Source organism: Neurospora hispaniola (genome assembly GCF_033458365.1).
Source record: "Neurospora hispaniola strain FGSC 10403 chromosome Unknown B0T23scaffold_2, whole genome shotgun sequence".
Taxonomy (NCBI): Eukaryota; Fungi; Ascomycota; class Sordariomycetes; order Sordariales; family Sordariaceae; genus Neurospora; species Neurospora hispaniola.
Window position 1 is genome coordinate 2,465,706 of NW_026944407.1, and position 22,647 is coordinate 2,488,352.

The following is a 22,647-nucleotide window of genomic DNA, read 5'->3' on the forward strand; positions in this document are numbered from 1 at the left end:
GAGGTGACCACATTGATACTAGTGAATATCAGATGTCAACATTACATTAGACTGGTTCATATGCAGCACAATTCGCTCCCAGGTCAATTCGTGATTCCATTATCGCATAATATTCTACCGCTTGGTGTCCAGCAGCCATCATTAAGACATCGGGCCAGTCCCATTTCGTCAGAGCCGTACCCGTACCGGTAATTGTTCCCCAAAACTGCTGCCACAGACCAGAATCCAACCAACCCCGCCAGCCCAGTGACTGATGCACATTGAAGCAGCAAGTACATAAACAGCTCAGCTACATCCCGTGATCCGGTATGCTGGCATCTAGAAAGCAAAGGTATAAAATGTCCTCCCTCATAGCTTCCGCATATTCCTTATGAATCAACCATATCCTTCGTCCTCTGTGACATTGACCGTCTTTGTGGCGTCTCTCTAAGCACTCTGGCCCGGCATGGTCGGGTTAGGGGAGTAAAATGACACCAAGGCTATGATGACGTATGTCGCACACAACAGTGCCCCTTCCAAGTAGTTACTCCTGCCATCCAACACCAAGAAATTGACGATAAAAGCTGAGACGAACAGACAGACCGTCTCGAACAGCGTGAAGTAGAGCGTCATGTCTTTGTCCATGCACCAACCAATAATGACGACAAGCGGCGTGATGAAGAGGGCGATTTGGATAGAACTACCCACAGCGACGCCGATCGCCAGATCCATCTTATTCTTCATGGCAACGGTAATAGCCGTGACATGTTCAGCGGCGTTGCCGACGATGGGAAGGATAATCAAGCCAATGAAGAGCTCTGGAACCTTGGCAGTCTCAACCAGGTCGTGAATTGAGTCAACCATGAACTCGGCGCAGACGGCTACCAAGACGGTAGATACGAGCAAGAGGATGATAGCACTGACGCGGGACAAGTCGTCGGGATGATCGTCGTCTTTATCGGGGATAGCGCCGTCAACAACAGCCGACATTGGAATCTGCGAAGGCATCAAGGCACCCTGAGGACGGTACAGTGATTGGCTGAGGCGGTCCGGCAGCGAGTTCGTCCTGCGAATGCCGTAACGGACGCGCGGAACAGGGCCGGAAGAGGCCGGTGGGGAGTTGACGGAATCAGGGCCAGTGACAAACACAGCCGGCGCCAAGTTCCTGGCAACAGGACGAAGGGACATGCCGCGAAGACCGGGAAAAGGGCGGCGGCCAGCTGACGTCTCAGCCTGAGCGTTATCGGCAGAGCTAGCAGGTTCCACGGCAAAGTCGACACGACGGGGCTCGCCAGGCGATAACAGTGTTGGCGCAACATCCGGCTGAATCTCGGCGTTTTCATCGATGGTTTGTCCATTCATGCACTCCTGAGATCCGTTGTGGTGGTGCTTCTTGTGCTTGTGCTTGCGATGCTTCTTCATGTGTCGCTTATACCTGTGCCGCCTGCGGTGATGCTTCTCGTCTTCTACAGCCTCTTCATTTCCTTCAGTGGTAGGGCTATGCAAATTGACGGCCAGTGCGGGTCGCGACGACGATGCCTCTTGTGTGGCTTCATCATAGCCAGGGACAGCATCACTGGTGCCGAACGAGGGGGTCCTTTCGTGACCTGCAACGACGCTCTCGCTCGTAAGGTTAGAAATGATGCTGGACTTTCTCCTGCGGTGACCCCCACGCATTACACGTTTCATTCTCTTGGAAACTGTCTCGCGGGAATAGTCCGAGTCCGACGAGTCCGAATCCGTCGAAGAGTCGCTGCCAGAGCTTGAAGAATCGAGCCAGCCGGCGGCGGGTCCCGGAGTAGACTCCTCATCAATAATATGCTGAGGGGTGGATTCGTAAAGGTAAGAGTGAGACAAGAGCTGAAAGAGAAGATAGATGACGTATACGAGCAGAAGAATCTGTGAGAAGTCAGCATTGGGAGTTTGTCGTCAAAAATAAGTCAAAGCTTACAACACTGGTGCCGCGGCTGATCTTCAGAGTCTTCTTGTCGGCGTCAGTTTCGTCCGTGAAAGAATAATGAAAGGCAGTCTGCAAGAGCGTCAGCAGGTCATAATCAAACAAGATCACAGGAGGATGAGCATACAGGCAGGACGAGGCTGATAACACTCAAACTGAGAAGACAAGCACTCATTTGGGTGACGGTGCTGTTGTAAATCTGCACAAGTTGGGTCAATAACAAGGCTCCATTAATGGTTCACATCTCAAGCAGGTGATTGAACGAACCTGTTCACGGAAACGAAGACCGCCAAGCAAGAACGACATGCCCAGGATGAGGAGCAGGTTGGCCAAGATTGAGCCAAGGAGCGAAGCCTGTACGATGCTGAGCTCGTCCTGAAACCGTTGTTAGCAACGTTAACCCCATGGTGTGCGATTAGAACTCGGAAAGCTTACTTTGACGAGGGCGATGCTGTAAACGTTGAACGAAACGGACTTTGTAAGCACATGGACAAGTTTGGACAGGGAATGGCGCACCTGGACTGGCAGGGCAAAAAACGTACATGCTACCGAAGGTGTGTTAGCACAGCAGTCCCAAAAAGTTAGGGGACTTTTTTTTTTCTTTTCTTCATTTTTGGGCTTACAAAATGATCAGCTCTACAGCGTTGCCGAACGTGACATTCAGCAAGGCGCCGAGCGAGTCTCCAAGCTTACGGGCCACGCTTTCGGTGGCATAACTGAGGAGGCCGGCAAGAGGAACGATGGCAAGGGCATTCATGGCGAAGATGAGACCGGGCGAAGAGCCTGGTAGCTGGCTGACAACAATGCCAACAGGAACAAAGACCAACATCAAGTTCACGAGCTTGTTGTGAAACAAGACCTGCTTGAGGACCTTCCCAAATCTAACTGCGACGTTCGGCTTCTGCTTCTGCTCTTGTTCCTGAGCGGCAGCAGAGACGGTAGTTTCTAACTCAGGCCCCTGCCCCGCAGCTTGGTGTGATGCAGCCGTCGGGGATTTGGCGCCATTACTGCTATCCTCCTTGTGATGGCCGCCGGTTGACGAAGAGTCTGTGGAAGTCTGGGGCTGTTCGTGCGCGGAGGGTCCATTCCCGCCGCGGCTGCTGTCGTTGAGCGTGGCATTTTGACCGACTGTGGGAGTGGTGTCGGTTGTGGTAGTGGTGGTGATGGGAGGAGAATTGCTTATGGGAAGCAAGCTGACGGGGCCTGGAGCTCCATGCGTCTTGGGGTTTACCCAGGAGCGAATGCGATTTGTGTACGAGGAATTAATCAAAGGTTCCTTCATCGAAATGGACCGGTCAACTCGTTCGAGGGAGGGCGTGTACTTGTTCAACCGCACTGCTCTGCAACGGAAAAGAAAGAAAGATAACTGAAGGCTCGAAAATGCAGATGCGGGGGGAGAGGGAAGGGGGCGGATGTTGTAAGTCCGAAAGTTGTTGATGCCAAGTGGCTTGGGGATTATCACTACTAGGTTGGTTGCTTGGGCCGGGAAGTCGGACAGATGTAGAGACAACGTTGGGCAGGTAGCAGATAGGCACCGGGGTTTATAAGGCCGTGCCAAGAAAGGGAAGAGGTGAACAACTTAAGGTGGGACGTGGGTGGAAGGGGCAAAGACCGGGGGATCGACAGCAGGCTTGGCGTTGACTGTCGTTGCCTGGTGGGGCCAACTGGACCTGGGACTGGCTGGATATAGGCAGTGCCCTGGGAGGCCGCTGCGAGACGGGAGGCTGGCTCGCTTCACCAATCGGCACGCTAGGCCGAATTCGTCACTTCAAGATAGGTGTGAAAGGGTTCAAGCGTGCCACCCGCTGACCTCATCCCGGACTCCAATGCGGCGGAGTTTGTTGATAGGTATTCTCCGCGGCGGTGAGGGCTGAATGGAAACAGGGCTTGCCGTGAGTCGCTCCTGGGTACCCTGACAGCTGTTGTGAGGTGGTATCCAATGTCACCCAACTTACTTTGGGGCACGTGAGCGTTCCCTTAGCTTTTTATCTACTTTCCGTCTTTTTTAGATTCACGATTCAGATCCAGATGCGTGGGTTGCCGTAACGTGGCGTATGGCTGGATAGGTGTATCGCTTGTCGTGATGTGGAAGAGGTCCCTTGAATTTATTTTACACTACACTACCTACTGAGGTGGACAAGAGGAACACATGGAAGAAGTGGGAACACGCAATGACCCATCGAATGGGACGACCAAGCTTCCCCCGGTTTTCCTTTTTCAGCAGTCATTTGACCGGTCGCATTGATCATTCAATGTTGTTATAGCACCACCAATGAAGCTCACAACACAATGCTCATATCGGACGGTGAGCAGATAAGCTATGGTTCTGGTGTCCAATAGTCGCAATCCGAAAACTCGTGCGATCAGCAGAAAGATGGACGAGATGGAACCTTCGAAATTCTTTGGCAATGCCGCTGACGATGTGATGCATACCTATGTGTATACAAGTAAAGCGGCGGTCAATGCGACAGCTGCACAAGCCCAATGTGACAGTTTGGCTGGGTCCAAGCAAGAAGTCGGCAAAGCAACATTTGCAGGGTGGCTGCCACGGTTGCTTCGCATGGCACGCTTTAGGGTAGCTTACCTTCACCTTTAGGTACCTCTAGTGCAAGGCCCATCTACTATGTAAGCTTTCCTGCCATTGCAGCACGTAACCGAGCCTCCGACCCCCTAGTGAAATCAGACGCTGATACTGAGACCAAGGTAACTTGTTGATGGCAGAGAAGATACTGCCGTGATTGGCGGCCTGGTTCGATGAAGAGGATTCATTTATAACGACACCACCCACTGCAGCGCGAGGCATCGCTTTATGTGGTTGCAAAGCCCATGCGCTGCAGGTACCTAGCTGCGGTCGCCGGTGCAGCTAAGGTCCGTTCCCCTTGACAAAGCCATCCGTTGTCGTGGTGCAATACCCAAGTCGTAAGACAGGCCTTACAGTAGGTAGTCTTCATGGTCGAATAACCCGAGCGACTCACCAAAAACGCAGAATTCAAGCTGGCTTCAACGTGGTCGGATGACAGGCGTCGTCCGTCAAGCCTAACCCGTGCGTCAAGTCTCGCAAGATGTATCACCGTCAAAAAAAATCATAGTAACTTTTTGTTTGTTTGGCATCAGCTCTATGTCGTGAAAAATCTATCAAAACCAACACGCTTCGTGGCTTTCACAACACAAATCGCACATCTTCTGATTCCCCCACCGATAATTAAGTCACTTAAGGAAGCAACCTCTTGGGCGTCCTGGGGTAGTACGCCGCAAGGTGGACACTAGGCAGGTTAAGGAACCACGCAACCACGCGGTCAAGACCGATGCCACCACCACCGTGGGCAGGCACACCGGCCTGTCTGAACACATCGACGTAGTCCTTGATTCCGGCGCTTTTGGGGTCAACGCCCTTCTGAATGATGCGGGCCTCGAGCTCCTCGGGGTCATTGATACGCTGACCACCCGACAAGATCTCCTGGCCGCGGAGGAAGAAGTCGAAAGCGTTGGTGACCTTGGGGTTGGCATCGTCGAGCTTGGCGTAAAAGGGTCTCGCACCCTCGGGAAACTTGTCGAGGACGTAAAAGTCCGTGTTGAACTTCTTGCGGACAATGGCGCCAAGGGCCTTCTCCTGAGGGGTGCTCATGTCTTCATCGTCGGTCACGTTACGGAACTCCTCGGGACCCTCATCGCGCAAAAGCTTCTGACCCCTAGAATTCAGCCGCGTCAGCTACCACGGTGAAGGTGATTTTCAGGGGCAGGTGGGGTTTGCTAGGGAAATACATACTCAGCAAAGGTCAACCTGACCTCCTTGCCAGGCTCGGGGAGAAGGAATTCCTCCGCGGGATAAACGGAGCGAACGAGCTCGATCTCGGCCGCGCAGCGTTCCTTGATGCCGCGGAAGATGTGAAGCAAGACGCCCTCAAGCATGAGGAGAACCTCTCTGTAGTCTTTCTTGATCTCCATTTCCAAATCGAGACCAGTGAACTAGGACACATGTCAGCCCCAAAATTGCCCTTACATTTCCAACATCCTTCGCCTAGCTTACCTCAGTCATGTGTCTTGGGGTGTTGGAGTTCTCAGCTCTGAATACGGGACCAATGCTGAATACGCGCTTCCTGCCGCCAGCAATCTCAAACTGCTTGTAGAACTGAGGAGATTGGGCGAGGAAAGCCTCCTTGTCGAAGTAGGGCATGCGGAAAACGTTGGCACCACCCTCGGAGGCAGCACCGATCAAGCAGGGAGGCTCAAACTCCTTGAAGCCGTGGCTCTTGAGGTAGGACCTGAACAAATCCTTGACTTCCATACGGATATCGGCAATAGCCTGCTGAACAGGGGCGCGCTTGTGCATGATAATGTTGTCGAGATGGGTGAGCATGGTGGCGGCGGGGATGGAGGACTCGGCGGCGATGGAAAGTTTATCGACACCATCCTCGGCAGCCTTTTCCGGGGCGGGCTCCTCGTCGCTGAAGTTGGTGATGGGACGGTTGGCGGCAGCCAGAGTCATGCCGAGCATCTGGGGGGCAGCGGCGAGAACGAATATCTTGCGAATGTGCAGCTCGTAGTTGGAAACCTTGCAGCTCTTGACGGGCTCGAGGGGCTTCTGGACGGTACCCTCGACGACGACGAAACTCTCGGGGTTGATGCCGGCCGCGAACTTGACCATGGGCTTGCTCACAGGCGTGCCTTCGTTGTTGGCAACAAAAACACCCTGGATGGTCCAGGCGCCCTCTTCGCGCAGCTCGACGAATGCCATCTTGGCGCTGTAACAGTGTAAGAAGCCGGTCAGCCCATCTTGCTGCGTTGGTGGCTGTAGAACAGACAACAGGTCCGGAGAAGCAAACCTACCCTTGGATTCTGGCATTCTGGACCCAGGCCCTAACAATGACAGCCTTGCCGACGTGCTCCTCGCCAATGTTCTTCAAGTTGACATCCTCGACATCAGCCGACAGCTCGAATTGTCCCTTCCTCTCCTTGACGACACCATAGTTGTCCTTGGCGAGATCCTCGGTCGGTCCGGTGGTTTTGCCGGCAGCCTTAGCAGCGGCCTCACGCTCAGCAGCGCGGCGAGCCTTCTCGGCCTCCTTCTTGGCCTTGGCCTCAGCCTTCTTTTGCGCCTTCTTGGATGGACCCTCGCCCTCGCCCTCAGCGCCTTCGGCAGCGGGGGCGGCAGCGGGAGCAGCGGCGGGAGGCTGCTGTTCGGCGGGGGGTGCGGGAGTGGTAGCAGCGCTGTCGGCCATGTTGCTTTATCGAATTCGATACTAGCGTGGTGTAGTAAAGTGAATTGGGCGCGGAGACAGTGGAATTCGCGGCGGAAAGGTGAATTTTGGCGGGGCAGTTCCAAGCTTCCGTCGGAAGGGAATCCAATGCCCGGCGGCGGGGTACGGTGACCCTGATAAGCACCGGACTCAGCAGGTGGCCTGACAGTTGTGAGTCAACAATTGGCAGTGGCGAACGGCTGCCAGTACGTACCATTTCGCGATTTTGTTTACCTTGGAGGTCAGGTAGGTCTAGCCATCGGATTCAGGGGCTGTGAACGGTCTGGTCTGGCCATCAAGGTCTCCCCATTTATGGTATCGTGTTTGGACTTTGGACCAGGCACGCCAGGGCTCACAGGCCGTGCACGCTCAGTGGTCCGTTAATCAGTGCGTTGCAGGTTGGCTATGTACAAACTCCTTTCCACTTTGCAGTAGAGGTACATCATACAACTCGAAGAGCCTCACTCCCACGACTTCATCGCCACAGTCCAGTGTTTACCTCTAATGGTCATACCACTCAATCGCCACCTTGTGCATATGGGTCCTCGCCGTCGGCAGCATGCCATCGCTCAACTTCGCCCGCGACGAGCAACATAGGATAATGCCCACCCCTATCGACATCTCCTCCTTGTGAATTATCGGACGCCAGTTCCTCGACATCAAACCAATCTTCTACTCCGCGTGCTCATGAGGACGTGAAGATGGAAAGTTAAATACGGCAAAAGTGTAAACAGGCTTCGCTAAAAGAAATCATAACCATATGATCCGTGACATCTCAACAGGTACATAGAGGTGATACTGTTCGCAGAGGAAAGGATATCGTACGCCCCTTCATGCATGCCAAACTAGGTGATAGATAATCAATGACAAAACCACTCACTACCATACATATCCCCCGCTTGCCCTACAAGCTGGAAAAAGAAAGTCTCTGAAACCTTTAACACCAAAACAACTCCAGCTAAACAATAGTAGAGGGCATCCCACATTTGATTGTAACTCCCTTTGCCAACAAGGAGTAGAGAGATACGAAGACAGACAGAAAAATGCAGAAAAAAAAAAAAAAAAAAAAAAAAAAAAACTTATTACAAAAGTGGCACAAAAGATGTCTTCTTGTTTCGCAGCCCCATCCTAGCCCCCGTTATGGCAACCTGCCCATGGAGGGAACATCCGTCTTTCTCCCCGCCACACACACTCGGTCTCCCTTCTTTAGCCGTCGCAATGAGTAGATATAAGCAACATTCGTAGCTGTGGGTATATCCGCATCCGAGGTTGCCACTGATTTCTGATACAACAGTGAGATGACTCGATATAGACCTATCGCTCAGCCGCCAATTGAGATCAGGGAAATGGCTTTTAAGATCTGTTCGTTGCTCGATCTCGAATGATTACAAAGGCATATTGACGAACTCCCGTTCGCAAGTAAGCTGCGTGACCAAGACCCAGCCGTCGAGATAGCCGACCGTCAGGTCCGGCGCAAGCCACCACAGGGCCGCCGAAAAAAAAAAAAAAAAAAAAAAAACGAAGAGAATGTCCAGCCCTTTTTCATTGATCGGCTGCGAGCGAAAAGCTCATATATCGATGGTATATCCGTTTCGCCATCACTTCAGTTATTTTCACCACCCCGAGCCTTGCCGCGTCTCCTGAAGAAGTCCATAACTTTTCTTGCAGGACCGCTGCTGCCGGAGTGATCGTGAGGTCGCGCAAAGCCATCTCCTTCATAGTCCACAAAACGTTTGTTCTTTTGCAGAACACCTCGGTTCGCCCGATTGTTACCCTTGCGGGCATCGTATAATCCGTCCTGCTGTATCATGGTCTGCAGATGAGGAGTCGACCCAGGTGCCTGAGGCATGCTGTTGACAGATGGGTCCGATCCAGCGTTAGGCATGGTCCCGGGCATGAAGCCTTGGCTAGCGGATGGTCGTTTGTATTGGTATTGAGTGTTGACCGCTGGTGAGCCCTGTTGCGAATCCTGAAGCTGAGTGTACATCCCGTCAACAGTGGTCGCGCTCACATTTTGTTCCCGGCCCAGAAATTGGTTAACGGATGAGGGCTCCTGGATGGGCAGGTCCTGCTGTGAATCGAGAGCTGGAGGTTCATCCTCTTTGTTGTAGCCGAAAGCCCTTGATAGCGAAGGGGGGATGAAAGAGAACCGCTTATTAGACTTCTCCTGAGAGCCATTGGAACCAGTGATACTGCCTCCAGAAGACTTCTTCCCCATTCCCATCGAGAAGGACCGGCGAGATCGCTTAGAATCCAAGGACGGCCGAGAGCCATTCTCACCGCCTGGCATTGAGTTATTCATGCTAACAGGGGGATACCTCTTGGTCTTCTCTCCAGCCTGTTGAAGCTCCTGCTGTCGCTTGGATTTCCTACCTCCAAACAACGAGCCGCTCCGGCCAAAGAGCTTGCCGCCGATTTCGCCCATAGTGCTGGACCTTTTGTGGCCCTTGACAACGCCATCTTCCCGTACCTTGTCAAACCTAGAGCCCGTGCTGATGCTGGGCCTGCCATAATCGGCGCTTTCGCTCGGTTGCTGCTCGGCGGGGGTGGTTGTAGGTACGCCAAAGTGACTGCTGCCGGATCCTTTGGAAGGTTGCTGGATTCTGCCGTGTACGTTAGCGTCAGCGACTTCAGGTGGTGCTGGTTGGGCGTACGAAGGTCTTCCTGACTGCATGGACCCGCCAGTAGTAGGCCTTTGGGTTGGTGCACCTGCTGCCCCTGACAGATACTGGTTGTCGGCGGTGGGACGGCCGTCACGGCTCGGCCTAGGAGGAGCCACTGCGTTACCCGCAGTGGGAGCATTTCCACCATTCTGCTGAGAACTTGGCGGTCTTCTCGAGGAAACCGGGGGTTTGTTGTTGTAGGCGTCTTTGGGGGCGGAGGGGCCCTGGGAGAGCTGCTTATCCTTGGCCGATGTGGTTGGGCGACTGTCTGAGGATTCCACTGGTGCCTGACTCTCATTACGGTTTCTGTTGGCGTTACTGGAGGGCTGCTGTTGTCCCGCAATATCACCTCTTTGAGTTGTGGTATTCGGAGCAACATATTCGACCTGTACTGTCCGACGCTTGTTATCGCGCTGCTGTTTAGCGTAAGCAGCCTCTGCCTCGGGGTCCACGGTGCCTTGCTTGCTAACCAAGCCACCGATGGCCGGCGAGGCGGTTGACTTCTTCGGCGCCTCGCGTACCGAAGCGCTACGAGCAAGGTGAGGAGACTCTCCCTCGTCCTCGGCAGGTACTGTCGTGTTTTGGATCTCGCTAGGTGTGGTAGTGGAGGACGTGATGAACTCGACAACATGCGAATATTCGCTCAACCAGCTGTGACGGGCTACCTCAAAGAGATCCGCTCGCTTTCGCGGATTAGGTACCAATATCCTCCGCAATAAATCCCTAGCATGTGGCGTGACATATTCGGGAAACGTGAGAGGCGTGTTGACGATGTACTTGTATAACAAGTTGATGTTATCGCCTTCGGGATTCGCCGGATCGTCGTCGAAAGGGAGATAGCCAGCAAGCATGGCGTACTGAACTAACGTCAGTTATGGTTCAGGCGGCAGGACGGGGGGGGGCTAACTCACCAGGATGACGCCGCAGCTCCAGACGTCTACTTTCCTTCCGGTGTAGAGGGAGTCACTAACTACCAATTCTGGAGCTGCGTAGCATGGACTGCCACAGCTAGTCTGCATAAGATCTCCTTTTCGCCAGCCAGCGTCATTGACCTTATCGAGGCCCATGCGCTTGACAAACTCGCGATCCGAAAGGTTGAGCTCTTCCTCCTCGGAAAGCTCCTGGTTGGGATCGAAGGTATTGGCAAACCCAAAATCTGTGATGATGATGTTGCGGTTTCGATCTAGAAGCAAATTCTCCAGCTTCAGATCACGATGCACGATACCCTTCTTATGCAGATACCCTACGCCAGACACGAGCTGGGCAAATAGTCGCCGGGCGGCATTGTCCTTCAAATACCGGTGATTGAGGATGTAGTCAAACAGCTCGCCTCCCGATGCATACTCGAGCACAATACCATAATGCCTGTCAGACTCCTCCATCTTATGTAACCGAACAATGTTTGGATGGGTCAGTTGCTTCAGAATCGCAACTTCCCGCATGATCTTTGCCATGCGAGATGGGTTGTTGCCTACTGTGTCCTTTTTGATGAGTTTGATGGCGACCTGGTCATAGGTAAATCAGTAAGCAGCATATTTGTGGGGGGCAAGACATTCGTCCTACGTACCTGGACGCCGCCTTCCTGCTTCCACCCAAGCTTGACCTTGCCGAATTCACCCTCTCCAATCGTATTGCCGAGAATATATTCGCCAAATTTGGTGTGCTTTTCTCGCTTGGAATGATCGTGTCGGCTTCTATGACCACGCCGACTTTCCTCTCCGTGGTCGCCTCCAGGAGCCGCCACAGCCTGCGACGCGGTCTCTTGACGGTGGTGGTGGTTGTAGTTACTCGCCTGCTGTGCCTGTGCCTGTGCCTGCGCTTGTGCCTGCGCTTGTGCTTGCGCATGAGCTTGTGCTTGTGCTTGGGCCAATCGCTCCCGCTCCCGCTCTATATCTATTTCGGGCTGTTGTATTAGTATGTTGTTGAGGATCTCGCTCGCTTCTCTGGATGACTGCTGTCTCGAGCTGGTGGCATTGGGCTGAGAGCGGACGGGTAGTGATGTCGCCGTGGGATTCCCTCGCGAACTGGTCGTTCTTTGATGCGCATCCTGTGTCATTTGATGTTGTCGACGGCTCCGAGCGGCAGCCTCGTCTACGACGGTTGGGTCCATGGTGCCATTCGTATTAGATTGTCGAGATGCAGCGGCCCGGTCGGCCGCCTGTTGGGCGCGTCGAGAGCTGGTGTTTGGGTCATGGCGAGACGATGTTCGAGGAGGTACAGCGGTAGGCATATTATTTCGCCTTCTGTCCGAAGACGACGGTGGTTGGTCGGAAGCAATGGAGGTCACGGGAGCCGGGATGGACTGGGCAAGGGCGGTGCGGGCGCTCATGTGAGGCTCAAAGCCGGTCGGTTGGTCGTAGGCGCTAGGTCTTCGGGATTGTTGTTGCGATGATGTGTGCGGCGATGATTGTCCGGCGTTGTGCTGGTTTGCATAGTAGCCGGAGCCGGGGCCTTCTCGCGTTGTCGGGCCGGGGTGGAACGACGAATATTGGCGATTGGACGGCGACGTGGTAGCGGATACTGATATGGACTGGTTTGGCGTCGTTTGGAAAGCAGTAGACATTTTCCGCCCTCTGATGCGCAGAGGAGAGAGAGACGGGGGGTGAAAATGGCCGCCGGTGAAGACAGTGAGGTGCGAAGCGAAGCGGCGGACCGACTAGTTCTAGGTAGAGGAGACACTGGGCAAATGTTTTGATGTTGTGTGGGCAAGGAGCTGGCTCTCGGCTGCTACTCTGGCCCAACGCAGGTGGGCAACGCTGTGATGGATTGCCCAGTCCCAGTTGGGTCTCCCGGGGGGGGGGGGGTCTGCTTGTTCTGGGCTTGCTCGACTTGGTCCGGTACCTCTACTAAGTAGCAAACCCGAGAAGCCAGAGCTGGGGAGGATGGTGGGAAGGAAGAATGAAAGCGACAGGAGAGATTAAAAAAAAAAAAAAAAAGCGACGATGGTGCTTGACACGTCCGGGACGGGCTACCACTTTGAAACACAGTACGTACGACCAAATAAGATAAAAAAAAGTTTTTCGAACCGAATGCCTCAGGCTGTTTGCGTACAGACGGGAGCCAACCATAGAACTAAGCAACCGCTTAGCACTACTAGGTAGGTAGCCGACCTTACTAGCGGTAGTAATGCAGTAGAGGCGCCTTTATTGTAGCTGTTTTCACCAACAGGCCAAACCAAATCTTACCTGTACGTATTGCCGGCGGTCACTACTGAGGTATCTTGGTCCCTGAGTTTCGCAGTTTCTGAGTAGTATCGCAAACCGGTGTTGAGGTTTGAGTGCCTCCTGTCGTCGGATGTCAAAGTGGTGCAAATGCAATGTCGGCAACGCGTGGTAGTGGAAAAGAACCCAGCAGTCAGGGCCCGGGGAGTCCTTGTTTGCTTTGGACTCTTCTCAGTCACAGAACAAGCGGTCCGATGGAGTTGGGCGAATCCGAGTCGGCTCTTGGGAGACTGCGACGGGCGGATCCGAGGGTGTTCCTGACACTTTGCTGTACGATGACCGTCCTTCCCGCTCCGTCGAGGCCGGCATGCGACCGGAAGGGAAAATGTTCGATCGTGTGGTGTAGCAAAGGAGTCGCGTTTTTGACTTTAGTTTGAATCGTAAGGCAAGAGAACTACATGAGGAAGTGCAAGCTGCCGTTGACAATTCGGCGCACCATTCCCGCAGTGCACTCAGGCGGACAGCCGAGGGCATTTGCTGTTGAGCTAGGTTGTTACCAGGGGCGGGCACTATCGGGTACATGTGCCCACCGACGCGCCAGGCGTCGAGAAAGGTACAGTTGTAGGTACCTTCTCCGCTGCTTTTACACAGCCGTACCTACCTACCTACAGGTAACGGGATGACACCCAATCTTACAGCAATCAATAAAACACGACCTCATGTCATCCATCACAGTTGTATATCTCGGTCCTTTCTCATCATTGGCAAGTGTACTGGCGGGCAACAGTTCCGTTTCCACGCCCAACTAGACCGATGAATAAGGGCGCAAGACTCGGCGGTTGATCTCGTTCTTCCCTTATGTTACCTTTAGGGTCCTGCAGCTCAATGCTTGTCTGTGCAGCACCTTGGGATGACCCACAAATGCTACCTTCCCATGGTCGAGAGCGGGCATGGTGAAGGTTTCAATACAGCAGCCCTTGACATGGAATCGTTCATTCCAAAGGAATCCATCTCATGAATCTGGCGAGTTTCAGTCTGTGACCACCTACTTTAGGACAGACAAAGGCCTTGTCAGCTTCCAGAATGGAATTGTTTGGGTCATGCACCGGCCGCGCATTGCCGTCATCTCGATTCCAGTCCGTAAAACCCACTCGCTCACCCACTTCATCCACTTACCACATCAACTCCAACCGACCTTGAAAAAGACGGACCAAATGCAAGAAATCTTCGTACCCCCCGCTGCTCAACACAGCCCGGTCCTCAACCCTGGACGTCGACTTGGGCTTAAGCAGAATAGGAGATGACTCTCTCTCACCAGCTCCGCTCTTTCTAATTTCAACGGTCTCCAGACAAACCACGCTATGTACCGACCTTCGAAATCTGAGCCAATGATCTACGCATTTCCTGGCCGGCCCTGCCGTATCCGAATGCTCTCCACGGCTTCACCACACTACAACTCAACTTTTGAAGTCGAGTAACTCCGTCACTGTCGACCTTTGTTTGGCTGTGGTTTGGCGGCTTTGGGTACCAGCAAGGTAGCCGGAAGCAAGCCCTCGCGCTTGTCCAATTCGGGCTGGACTCTCACGCATCGCTCATCAGGGAAGCGCAAGGGTTAGGTTCGCAGCCTGCAGCGCTTGCATGAATGTGCAGCGAACACAGGCACATCTTTTCAAACCCGGCGTCGAGGTTAATCGGCTCACAAACTGCCTACATTCGCAATTTCAATCACTCAAACATATCAAAAGTCCATCTGGCGAGGGGGGGATTGATTGGCAACCAGAACCCCGAGACTGCGACAAAAGGGGCTGCTCTCGTTAAACGCCTTCTGCGCCTCTCGTCGCGAGGTATGGCCGTGTTGACCATGTTTACCGCCAGATTAAAATCCCGTACGCAGGAATCCCCTTTCCATCCCGTTCCATAGGAGAATCAGGGAGCATTGGAAAGCATTGACCTCCCGGACCATACTGATCGCCAATCGATCCATATTCCAGGGATCTTGGTCTTCCATGGAACCGGCCAAACCTCTTTGTCCAGGTCAACATTGGAAAAATGCGAACGCCCAGCATGGTCCGCATCCTTGCAAGGGGAATGGTGTGGCTGCCGCCCTTTTCACTCATGAAACATCTGTAATGACGTTGTATGACAGCAGGAGAATAACCAGGCCTGGGTTTTACCCATATGGACAGATATCAGACCGGATGCCAATAGAAACTTGTGCAAAAAAAAAAAAAAAAAAAAGGGAGGTATCGATCGTTCACGAGCCAATTGGTTCACCGTCGCATGGCGTCTATTTTTCAGATGTCACCACGGTTTACCGGGTCCAAGTGAACGTCAGATCGTTTCGCCATTGCCCTATTTGTTCCTTCCAGCGACGATTTGCAGATTGCGACTCCAAATCGAACCTTCTTTGTCTGGCGCCCAACCAGCCGGGGAACTCTCGCTGACACACATACTGCAGAGGTATGTATGATGTATACGATGTCGAGAGATCTCAATGAAGCCCAAAAATGGGCAAATGGCCGCGGCCAGCCAACACCCAACCGGCTGCCGACCCCGGATTTACACACGACTCGTACATCAACATTTCACCGTAAACCTGCGAACACCTGAAACCGCCCAAAAGTTTGGAGTTCATGGCGGAGAAAGACCAAAGGGCTACTGAGAAAGGAAATGTACCTACAGAACAAACAAGACACGACGACGCTACTGTAAGGGGCACGGTGAGTGCTTGCAGGTCAAGTGTGACAACCCTCCATGTCCAATTCAAGATCTGGGAATACCACATTACGTATGTAATGGACATGTGAGTGGTTCGTACCCAGCTAGTACTTACATATATACATACATAAGGCGGACTTGGAGAAAAGTCAAGTCAGGAATTAAGTTTAGGATGTGCTGAACAACAACATGCATAAACAGATAGATACCCTGACGGACTTTTACTTTTACGCATGGCGGCTCTTCAAACTTCAGGAGGTCTCCTGCGACAGATGACGGATCCACTGCAAAGCTTGAATTAGCACCCTGAAAATTTCAAATTGTAAAAAAGAATCAGAACGGTGGCGTCTATACAATTCTTCCACAAGTATCTTTCATCGTAACATGTTAGTAGATAGATTGCAGCTCTATGTTGCCTTGTGTCTGGTCCGAAATCGACCTGGAAGCGTCGAGGCGGCGATGTTCAGGGCAGTACTTCGTTGCGCCTTGTCCAAATGTACTGTACCATCTAAACAGCCAATAACGGGTTGGTCACCTTGGCGGAGTGGTTAACGCGCTGCCTTGCAGGTGACGTTTCTTTTCTTTTTTTTTCTTTTTTTTCTTTTTTTCTTTTTCTTCCCTCCTTCTCAACCTGGACATCAATTTTGAAGAATTGTTTAGGTCAGTGTGTTTTCAGATTCGCAGGTCATTCAGCTTTTATCGGTTGGCCTGGTCTCATTCGCTCTTCAGTTACTGACTGCCGTCGGGTACTTCGTTACATGGTCCTTGCGTTAGTACTTAGTTTCTTTCAAACTCTCACCCACCCATTTGGACCGCGCGCCGAGCGACTGCGCCACGTGTGGCGGCGGAGCGGTCCATCAGAGGCTGACAAATGCGGACCACATTTATCATAGAGACTAGGTACGTTTGGCCGGTACGTACAATACGATACTGCTGGTTTTCTGATCAGTTTGGTTATTCGATCATGAGATGGATAAGGAACTCTTGGAGGGTTTATTGGTCTTTTCAGAAGGAACTGTCCTCCGTTCAAAGCAAATGATATAGTAGAGGTAAAATAGTAAGGGTTCATGACGCTACAGAAGTCTCTGATAGGTGTCCTGTTATGTTTCTCTCCGTCTCCTCCAAAGCCTTCAAAATCAGGAGATACATAGGTATTACTCTGACAGCGTCTACCCGATATAGAGCGAAACGCTTTTCCAATATTCAGTAAAGCTATAGATGTCTGGTACCAATTAACGGTCGATCCAGAGCTGGATCTATATGAACTTTGCATTCAGCTGCTTCTTCCGTTTGCAGTGTTGATTACCCAATTTACACGGCAGTAACCAACATGAATTCTTTCACAGTCTAAAAAAGATCATGCCAGCAATGGCTCTCACAATATGACATATAGAGAGGCCACAGTGATAGTTTTATTTTCGTCGAATGGGTTGTCCAATTGAGTATGATTCCTCATTTTTGAGGGCATCGCAAAATGTGACCAACCTCACGGACAATCACCTCACACTATTCTCACAGCTTGATAGTAACATTGTACTCATCCAACCCAACCGCCACCGCCGTCAAAGCACCCATGTATGCAACCAATATCCCTACCGTCGCCACCCGGCCGACATCAAGCGTTGGCACCGTCATATTGACCAGTCCCGTGAACAGGTTTGCCAGCAAGAAGATGGCTAACCCATTCCGGTTATACGCCCTCAGCACCTTGCTCGTTGCCATGTCATATAGCTCCTTTTCGGTCTTGACATCTTGAGCGCTGTAGAAGGAAGGGAAAAGCAGCGCATCCACAAGGTAAAAGGCGAGAAGCAGGACGGCGTTGGAGGCGGCCACCCAGAGCATATACGGCAGGTTGGCCATGCGGCGGGACACGGACAGGCCAAAGCCGTACTTGTAGTCGGTCGCGAAGAAGTAGAGAGCTATCCAGACGAGGGACCAACCGGTCATGTTGAGCAGGAGAGACCTACGTTGAACGGTGCCGCTAGTCTTGTTGTTGCTGCCGCTGATGCTGCGGCTCAAGCTCCGCGGAAGAACGAGCATGCCAGTGTCTTGGCCGGCAAGAAAGATGGCTAGATAACCAAAGAAGCTGAAGATGCCTTCCCTGTTCATAGACAAGAGATCATTTCGCGGTCCGGTCAGGATGTAGGCCTTTAGCGAAGTGGTCTCCAAAAGCACCTGATACACCACGCCCAACAGGAGGGCCAGGCCAGCGTACGAGGGAAGAACCTTGAGCGCGGACTGGAACAAGGCGACGAAAGGTGGTAGGAAGCCCAGGGTGAAGAAGAAGTTCCAGTGCACGCCGTACTCTGTCACATGCTCAGCGTAGTCCAGCCCCTTGACGCTCAGCAGGCGGATGAAGCCCAGCACGAGGAGCGGCAGAGAGTGGCGCAGCGATTTCTTGAGGCGGGTGCGCAGGGGTGCGGCCTTGCCCTCGGCGCGCTCCTTGAGGACCGGCCGTGAAGCGACAACGCCGGCCGAAAATACGAAGGAGCCCACGCCCATGTCCATCAGCGAAGTGCCCCATGTCTCGACCTTGGCGAAGCGGCGGGGGAACAGACGAAAATCAACGGCAAGGATGCAGATACAGGTGACGATAAGCATGTTGCCGCGGTAGTTGGTCAAGAAGGGCTTGGTGGAGAGGACCCCAAGCGGTTGCTCCGAGGAGCTCTTCTTGGACTGGGCATTGGGAGGAAGCTGGGGCTTCTTCTTTCGGGTATGAGCGGGAACGAGATAGACAAAGGCGGCGACTGTGAGGAGAAGCAGGTTAAGGAGCAGGGGCGCGGAGGAGTATAGCGTCACTGAGAGCAGGAGAGCGCCAACGTTGAGGAGAAAGTCGATAGCATAGCCTAGTGGTGTGTAGGGCCTGAAAAAGGATTGTCGAGCTTGGAGGACGGACCAAACGAGCGAAACGACCTAGGAGAAAGACAGCGATTAGCCCCGGTCATTCGACTTGTGACATGATTACACGGACAGCAGCCATCTATTCCGATCCTCCCGGGGGGGTGTTGTTTCATACAGGTGCTACGGCGCAGACTTGTGCGATTTCCGAGACGGATCCTCCTGACAGGTTTGAGACAAAGTCCTCTTTGAGCTGCTTATAGCTCTGGGTTGTTGTCGAGTCGATGGCCATGGAGGGCGAAGGTCGAGCAGCCGTTCGACGTGCTCAACAAGGTGCCAACGTTCGAGAATGACGGGATTTGATGGGCGGCCGTGGGAGATGGGAAGGGTGAAGCTCAACGGTTAACGACACATTGCTCCGGGCGGGAAGTGATTGGCCTTTTTTTTCCTCTCTCGTTTGGAACGGATGGCGGAAACCGAGAGTTGTCAGAATGAGAAAAATGGTCGCGATGACAAGTGGAAGTTGGAACCAAGTTTCCCAGCTGGTCTCAGCCTTCCAGTTTTGTCATGCGTGGATGGAAGCGACTGAGCTGTTGTTCAACGACGACGTCGACCAATCGTGGAGGGGACCTGCCTGAAGCTTGAAGGTGCCAAGACCAATCCCAACGGCCTTGGGGTCACCTTATAGAGCCGCAGGAGCGAGCTGCACAGACCACTGTGCATTTGAGGCTTACAGGGGGCGGCACTTCACCATGTAAACACGCACCGGGCAACCAACTCGAAACATGCTGTCTCCGACTTGATCAACTTTCAACTTCACATGCTCTACCTATCTAGCTTCCAGCGTTTGCAATTCCAGCGCCCATGTCTCACAGTTCGGTTGGTCTGCCGAATGGCAAGAATGGAATCCAACGCCCAACCTCGGTTCTCAACATATTCTCCTCGGTTCCACATTCTGACGGCGCCTCTTCGTCTTTCTTTGTTCGGTCGTGTCCCATTGCAGCGGTAAGCTGAAGAGATAGCTCGGCCTGTTGCATCAGACATTTTACAGCTCAGACTCTACACACATCGTTTTGTCTTTGTTCAGTATCCTCCATATATCACCGAAGAGCTTTGTCATGCAGGACTGGATCTGACTCCACGGCTCGAGGAGTTGGTTCCTTTCAAAGCAGCTCCTTTTCTTTGACTCCGTCGCCCGTCAAGGAAGACGACACAGACGCAGACCGACAAAAGACAAAAAGATGGACGCGTCCGTTATCATTACCATGCTCTCACCAAGAAACCAGCAACAACCTCTTGGCCGATCTGCACCAAACATATACTACTAACTGGACCTCGAACCACTACCCGTCAACCAGTTCATCTGTCTCATTGAGGTTGCCAGGACTCAAAACAGCAAAGCCAGCTAATCATTATGGAGACACGGACAAGAACACGACCAACACTAGAGCCAGTGCAAACTAAATTATTGCACCATGGATCGCCACGTCGTCGGCCGTCTATTTTCGAGCCAGCACTGAGGTCCCATTGTTTCCCAAGTCCTCTCCATTCGAGCACGCCAGGACTGGACCAAGGAATGAGGCGGCACGAGCGAGCAATGCTGGACAGTCTCGATCAGCGGAGACCTTCTCAGGCTTGTAAAGACTCTGCTCACTTGCTGCCCCCAATCCCCGAGCAAAGTCCACCATCACGAGAACGCCCGTATGATGCCTACTCACCTCCTCCTACCTTGGCAGCTCGGACTCGCAATCACCTCCTGTACGGACTTTCCGATTCCCACCTTTCACCTACTAGCACTCATGCGGGTATAGGGCGCCGCCAGTCGATGCCCACGGGTGTGCCATCAGCGTTACCCACATCGATACCTTCGGCAGCGCTACCATCACCCGTACGGGTCGTGCATCAGCAAATTGGCATAGGCCGACAGAAGGCTCAGGAGCTTCATGGAAGGCATATCTTTCAAGGATGTTTTGTGAAAGCACTCGATCTCCGGAAATTTAGCGAGAGCTCAGCAAGTGGCGATAATCCAGCTCCCCAAGAGGTGGTGATGGATGATATGGGTCAGAAACTTAGATATGCTGCGAGAGCATGGTCACCTGGAAAACCTGAAGGTCGTCACTTTATCAAGTACTTTTCCCAGGCAGAACTGAGAAAGGCCATACCAAAAGACGCCCCGGAGCCATTGGTCGTACCCAGGCATGCAACAGATCACCCAAGTCCGAGGAGAGCTTCTCTCAGCACCTCTCAGAAGCGCCGTTTGGATAAGGAGCATCGTCGATCGTCCGCCCCGATGCAATCAGCAGACCCGTGGAGCGAAATGGCACTACCAATTCGTAAGTGCCTTCATTCGTGCCCTCCATTAGGATGTTACTAATTTCGTCATAGACTATCATCTAGCACGCTATTTCTTCCCGCTTGTTGCTGTATATCTGCAGAGTGGGAATGTCGAACCTGAGGACATCTTGGAACTGCCGATGCCTCACCCAAAGGCGTGGTATCAAACCGTCCGCTACGCGAGTACTGAGCAGGGAGAGTTAACGGATGCCATTAGGGAGAACATCAAACACTTAGGAGGGAGAGTGTGAATGGAGGGAACTGTCTCATTGTGCATACCAGAAATAGCTGTACAACGAGTGTTGGGCCGTGAAATAATCTAGGACAAAAGGAAAGCGACTTATAGTCGAAGCATCAATGTCATATGATCCCGGACGGGAACTCCGCTACCACATTTGTGGCTTTTATCCTTGTGCGTCTTTGTTTGTGAACCTCATCCTTTGCCTTCCAGAATCCGCTTCCACGAGCAGATAAGCGAACCACGACCAACAGTAACTCGCCGATTATCACTTTCCCGCTCAACCACCAACTGCACTCGGGGACACCTACAGAGGCTATTGAACCCTTTGTCAGGGTACGTTGGTGACATCTCAACCAAGCTGGCATCTGCCCCTGCCTTTTGATCCGCATCCCTTTTCCAAATGACAAGCTCCTGAAGCACTAGAGGAGAAAGCCATTGCCCGCTTGTTGCGGCCAACTTACACGTGCACTTGGTTTTATCTCCATACCATCAAGGTTTGACGAGTGCTGTACCTGTACCAACCGGGGTTGCCCTCCAATATACACGATAGTCTTGTGGCGGCGAATAAATGGCAACATGTCTTTGAGGACTGCCTCGCCCATGTACACTGATGACTGATACTAAGCCTCGGCTACTCTCATACGAGCTGTGAACCAGTATCAGAACCAACGGTTGAGGAGATACAGCCGAAAGAGACATCTACAGAATATTTCTAGACTTTTCTAGGACAGTCAAAAAACAGGCATACCCAGTTGGTTGTCCTATCTCACTGTGTTTCGCAGCTACAATGAATGCCCCAAAGTCATTCATACAACTGCCCCTTTCTATTCTGAACTAGCTCCGTGTTGCTTGTCTTCTCAGGGGCATTCACGTTACCCGCGTTTGGCACACAAAGGTTAGTTTGTGAGACAACCCAACATGTAGCCAGCCTTTCGTGCAGTGAAGGTGTTCATCTGGCTAGATGACCCCGATGAATGTTCGGTCTACATACACCCAAGCACATGACATTCAGACCTACCTTTTAGCCAACTCACAGAACATGTCAAAGAAAAAAAGCTGTCCTCTGAAGACCAAGTTGTAGTTATTGTCTACCATCTTCGTCATACTACCTTTCATGTCGTTGATAACAATTCTCTGTGTAGCTTATGGCCTGTGTTTTCCTGGCCTACATCCGGGACTGATTCTAGAGGCTAGGTTCTCGTGTCTTTCCGTCCAGAGCCCTACTTTTGTTGTCTACTGACTGTAAGACAACTGTGATGGGACATGGCTTCTGATCCCTCCTTGTTAGCCCAATGCAACGGGCTATATTCATCAATCACACCAACGCGATTATCTTTTCAATATCAGAATTTTCAATCTCTTGTGTCTTCCGTACACAGTTCATGATTGACCTAACGGAGTAGGGCCACCCGAGGCCCTCAATGCGAAAGTACAAATATTGGTAGGTACCTTACATCTACTCTCAGTTCCCATTTACATGACCTGTCCATCACTCTTCTCGGGGTCGTATCGCTGAACT

At 52.4% G+C, this 22,647-nt stretch overlaps 7 protein-coding genes across 7 annotated transcripts; 2 read left to right on the forward strand and 5 right to left on the reverse strand.

The window, feature by feature from the left end:
- Window positions 1–64: 64 nt before the first annotated feature.
- Window positions 65–3,572, reverse strand: B0T23DRAFT_373954 (Sodium/calcium exchanger protein-domain-containing protein). Its single transcript, XM_062836826.1, has 6 exons — window positions 2,560–3,572; window positions 2,372–2,387; window positions 2,204–2,311; window positions 2,064–2,135; window positions 1,931–2,008; window positions 65–1,878 (listed from the first exon to the last, which is right to left on the reverse strand). Exons 1-6 carry the CDS (start codon window positions 3,216–3,218, stop codon window positions 427–429), a joined length of 2,385 nt encoding a protein of 794 aa, XP_062695551.1. The 5' UTR covers window positions 3,219–3,572; the 3' UTR covers window positions 65–426.
- A 1,448-nt stretch (window positions 3,573–5,020) lies between these two features.
- B0T23DRAFT_373958 (aspartyl-tRNA synthetase) lies at window positions 5,021–7,409 on the reverse strand. The gene is made up of 4 exons (XM_062836827.1): window positions 6,764–7,409; window positions 5,964–6,678; window positions 5,703–5,902; window positions 5,021–5,625 (listed from the first exon to the last, which is right to left on the reverse strand). Exons 1-4 carry the CDS (start codon window positions 7,153–7,155, stop codon window positions 5,148–5,150), a joined length of 1,785 nt encoding a protein of 594 aa, XP_062695552.1. The 5' UTR covers window positions 7,156–7,409; the 3' UTR covers window positions 5,021–5,147.
- Window positions 7,410–8,690: 1,281 nt separating this feature from the next.
- On the reverse strand, window positions 8,691–12,595 carry B0T23DRAFT_373962 (uncharacterized protein; the record flags this gene model as incomplete). The annotated part of the gene is made up of 3 exons (XM_062836828.1): window positions 11,404–12,595; window positions 10,748–11,341; window positions 8,691–10,693 (listed from the first exon to the last, which is right to left on the reverse strand). Coding segments are annotated over exons 1-3 (3,503 nt in total), but the record flags the coding sequence as incomplete, so codon positions are not given.
- Window positions 12,596–15,265: 2,670 nt separating this feature from the next.
- On the reverse strand, window positions 15,266–15,785 carry B0T23DRAFT_373967 (uncharacterized protein; the record flags this gene model as incomplete). Its single annotated transcript, XM_062836829.1, has 1 exon — window positions 15,266–15,785. The coding sequence occupies one exon, from the start codon at window positions 15,780–15,782 to the stop codon at window positions 15,489–15,491; it is 294 nt and encodes a 97-aa protein (XP_062695554.1). The 3' UTR covers window positions 15,266–15,488.
- A 1,322-nt stretch (window positions 15,786–17,107) lies between these two features.
- B0T23DRAFT_80020 (GWT1-domain-containing protein) lies at window positions 17,108–18,944 on the reverse strand. Its single transcript, XM_062841814.1, has 2 exons — window positions 18,732–18,944; window positions 17,108–18,628 (listed from the first exon to the last, which is right to left on the reverse strand). Exons 1-2 carry the CDS (start codon window positions 18,843–18,845, stop codon window positions 17,228–17,230), a joined length of 1,515 nt encoding a protein of 504 aa, XP_062695555.1. The 5' UTR covers window positions 18,846–18,944; the 3' UTR covers window positions 17,108–17,227.
- A 362-nt stretch (window positions 18,945–19,306) lies between these two features.
- Window positions 19,307–20,069, forward strand: B0T23DRAFT_80037 (uncharacterized protein). The gene is made up of 2 exons (XM_062841816.1): window positions 19,307–19,558; window positions 19,707–20,069. The coding sequence occupies exons 1-2, from the start codon at window positions 19,374–19,376 to the stop codon at window positions 19,879–19,881; spliced, it is 360 nt and encodes a 119-aa protein (XP_062695556.1). The 5' UTR covers window positions 19,307–19,373; the 3' UTR covers window positions 19,882–20,069.
- B0T23DRAFT_80032 (uncharacterized protein) lies at window positions 19,783–21,294 on the forward strand. Its single transcript, XM_062841815.1, has 2 exons — window positions 19,783–20,886; window positions 20,939–21,294. Exons 1-2 carry the CDS (start codon window positions 19,968–19,970, stop codon window positions 21,136–21,138), a joined length of 1,119 nt encoding a protein of 372 aa, XP_062695557.1. The 5' UTR covers window positions 19,783–19,967; the 3' UTR covers window positions 21,139–21,294.
- Window positions 21,295–22,647: the final 1,353 nt, after the last annotated feature.

Bases quoted from the DNA above. Each gene is read 5' to 3' on its own strand.
- B0T23DRAFT_373954 (XM_062836826.1), bottom strand. From the start codon at position 3,218: ATGAAGGAACCTTTGATTAATTCCTCGTACACAAATCGCATTCGCTCC. The intron at 2,136-2,203 runs GTTCGTTCAATC...CAACTTGTGCAG, and splicing joins GTCTTCGTTTCCGTGAACAG to ATTTACAACAGCACCGTCAC. The intron at 1,879-1,930 runs GTAAGCTTTGAC...GACTTCTCACAG, and splicing joins TCAGCCGCGGCACCAGTGTT to ATTCTTCTGCTCGTATACGT.
- B0T23DRAFT_373958 (XM_062836827.1), bottom strand. From the start codon at position 7,155: ATGGCCGACAGCGCTGCTACCACTCCCGCACCCCCCGCCGAACAGCAG. The intron at 5,903-5,963 runs GTAAGCTAGGCG...CATGTGTCCTAG, and splicing joins CCCCAAGACACATGACTGAG to TTCACTGGTCTCGATTTGGA. The intron at 5,626-5,702 runs GTATGTATTTCC...GCTGAATTCTAG, and splicing joins GTCAGGTTGACCTTTGCTGA to GGGTCAGAAGCTTTTGCGCG.
- B0T23DRAFT_80020 (XM_062841814.1), bottom strand. From the start codon at position 18,845: ATGGCCATCGACTCGACAACAACCCAGAGCTATAAGCAGCTCAAAGAG. The intron at 18,629-18,731 runs GTATGAAACAAC...TCTTTCTCCTAG, and splicing joins AAGTCTGCGCCGTAGCACCT to GTCGTTTCGCTCGTTTGGTC.
- B0T23DRAFT_80037 (XM_062841816.1), top strand. From the start codon at position 19,374: ATGCTCTACCTATCTAGCTTCCAGCGTTTGCAATTCCAGCGCCCATGT. The intron at 19,559-19,706 runs GTAAGCTGAAGA...CGGCTCGAGGAG, and splicing joins GGTCGTGTCCCATTGCAGCG to TTGGTTCCTTTCAAAGCAGC.
- B0T23DRAFT_80032 (XM_062841815.1), top strand. From the start codon at position 19,968: ATGGAGACACGGACAAGAACACGACCAACACTAGAGCCAGTGCAAACT. The intron at 20,887-20,938 runs GTAAGTGCCTTC...ATTTCGTCATAG, and splicing joins CGAAATGGCACTACCAATTC to ACTATCATCTAGCACGCTAT.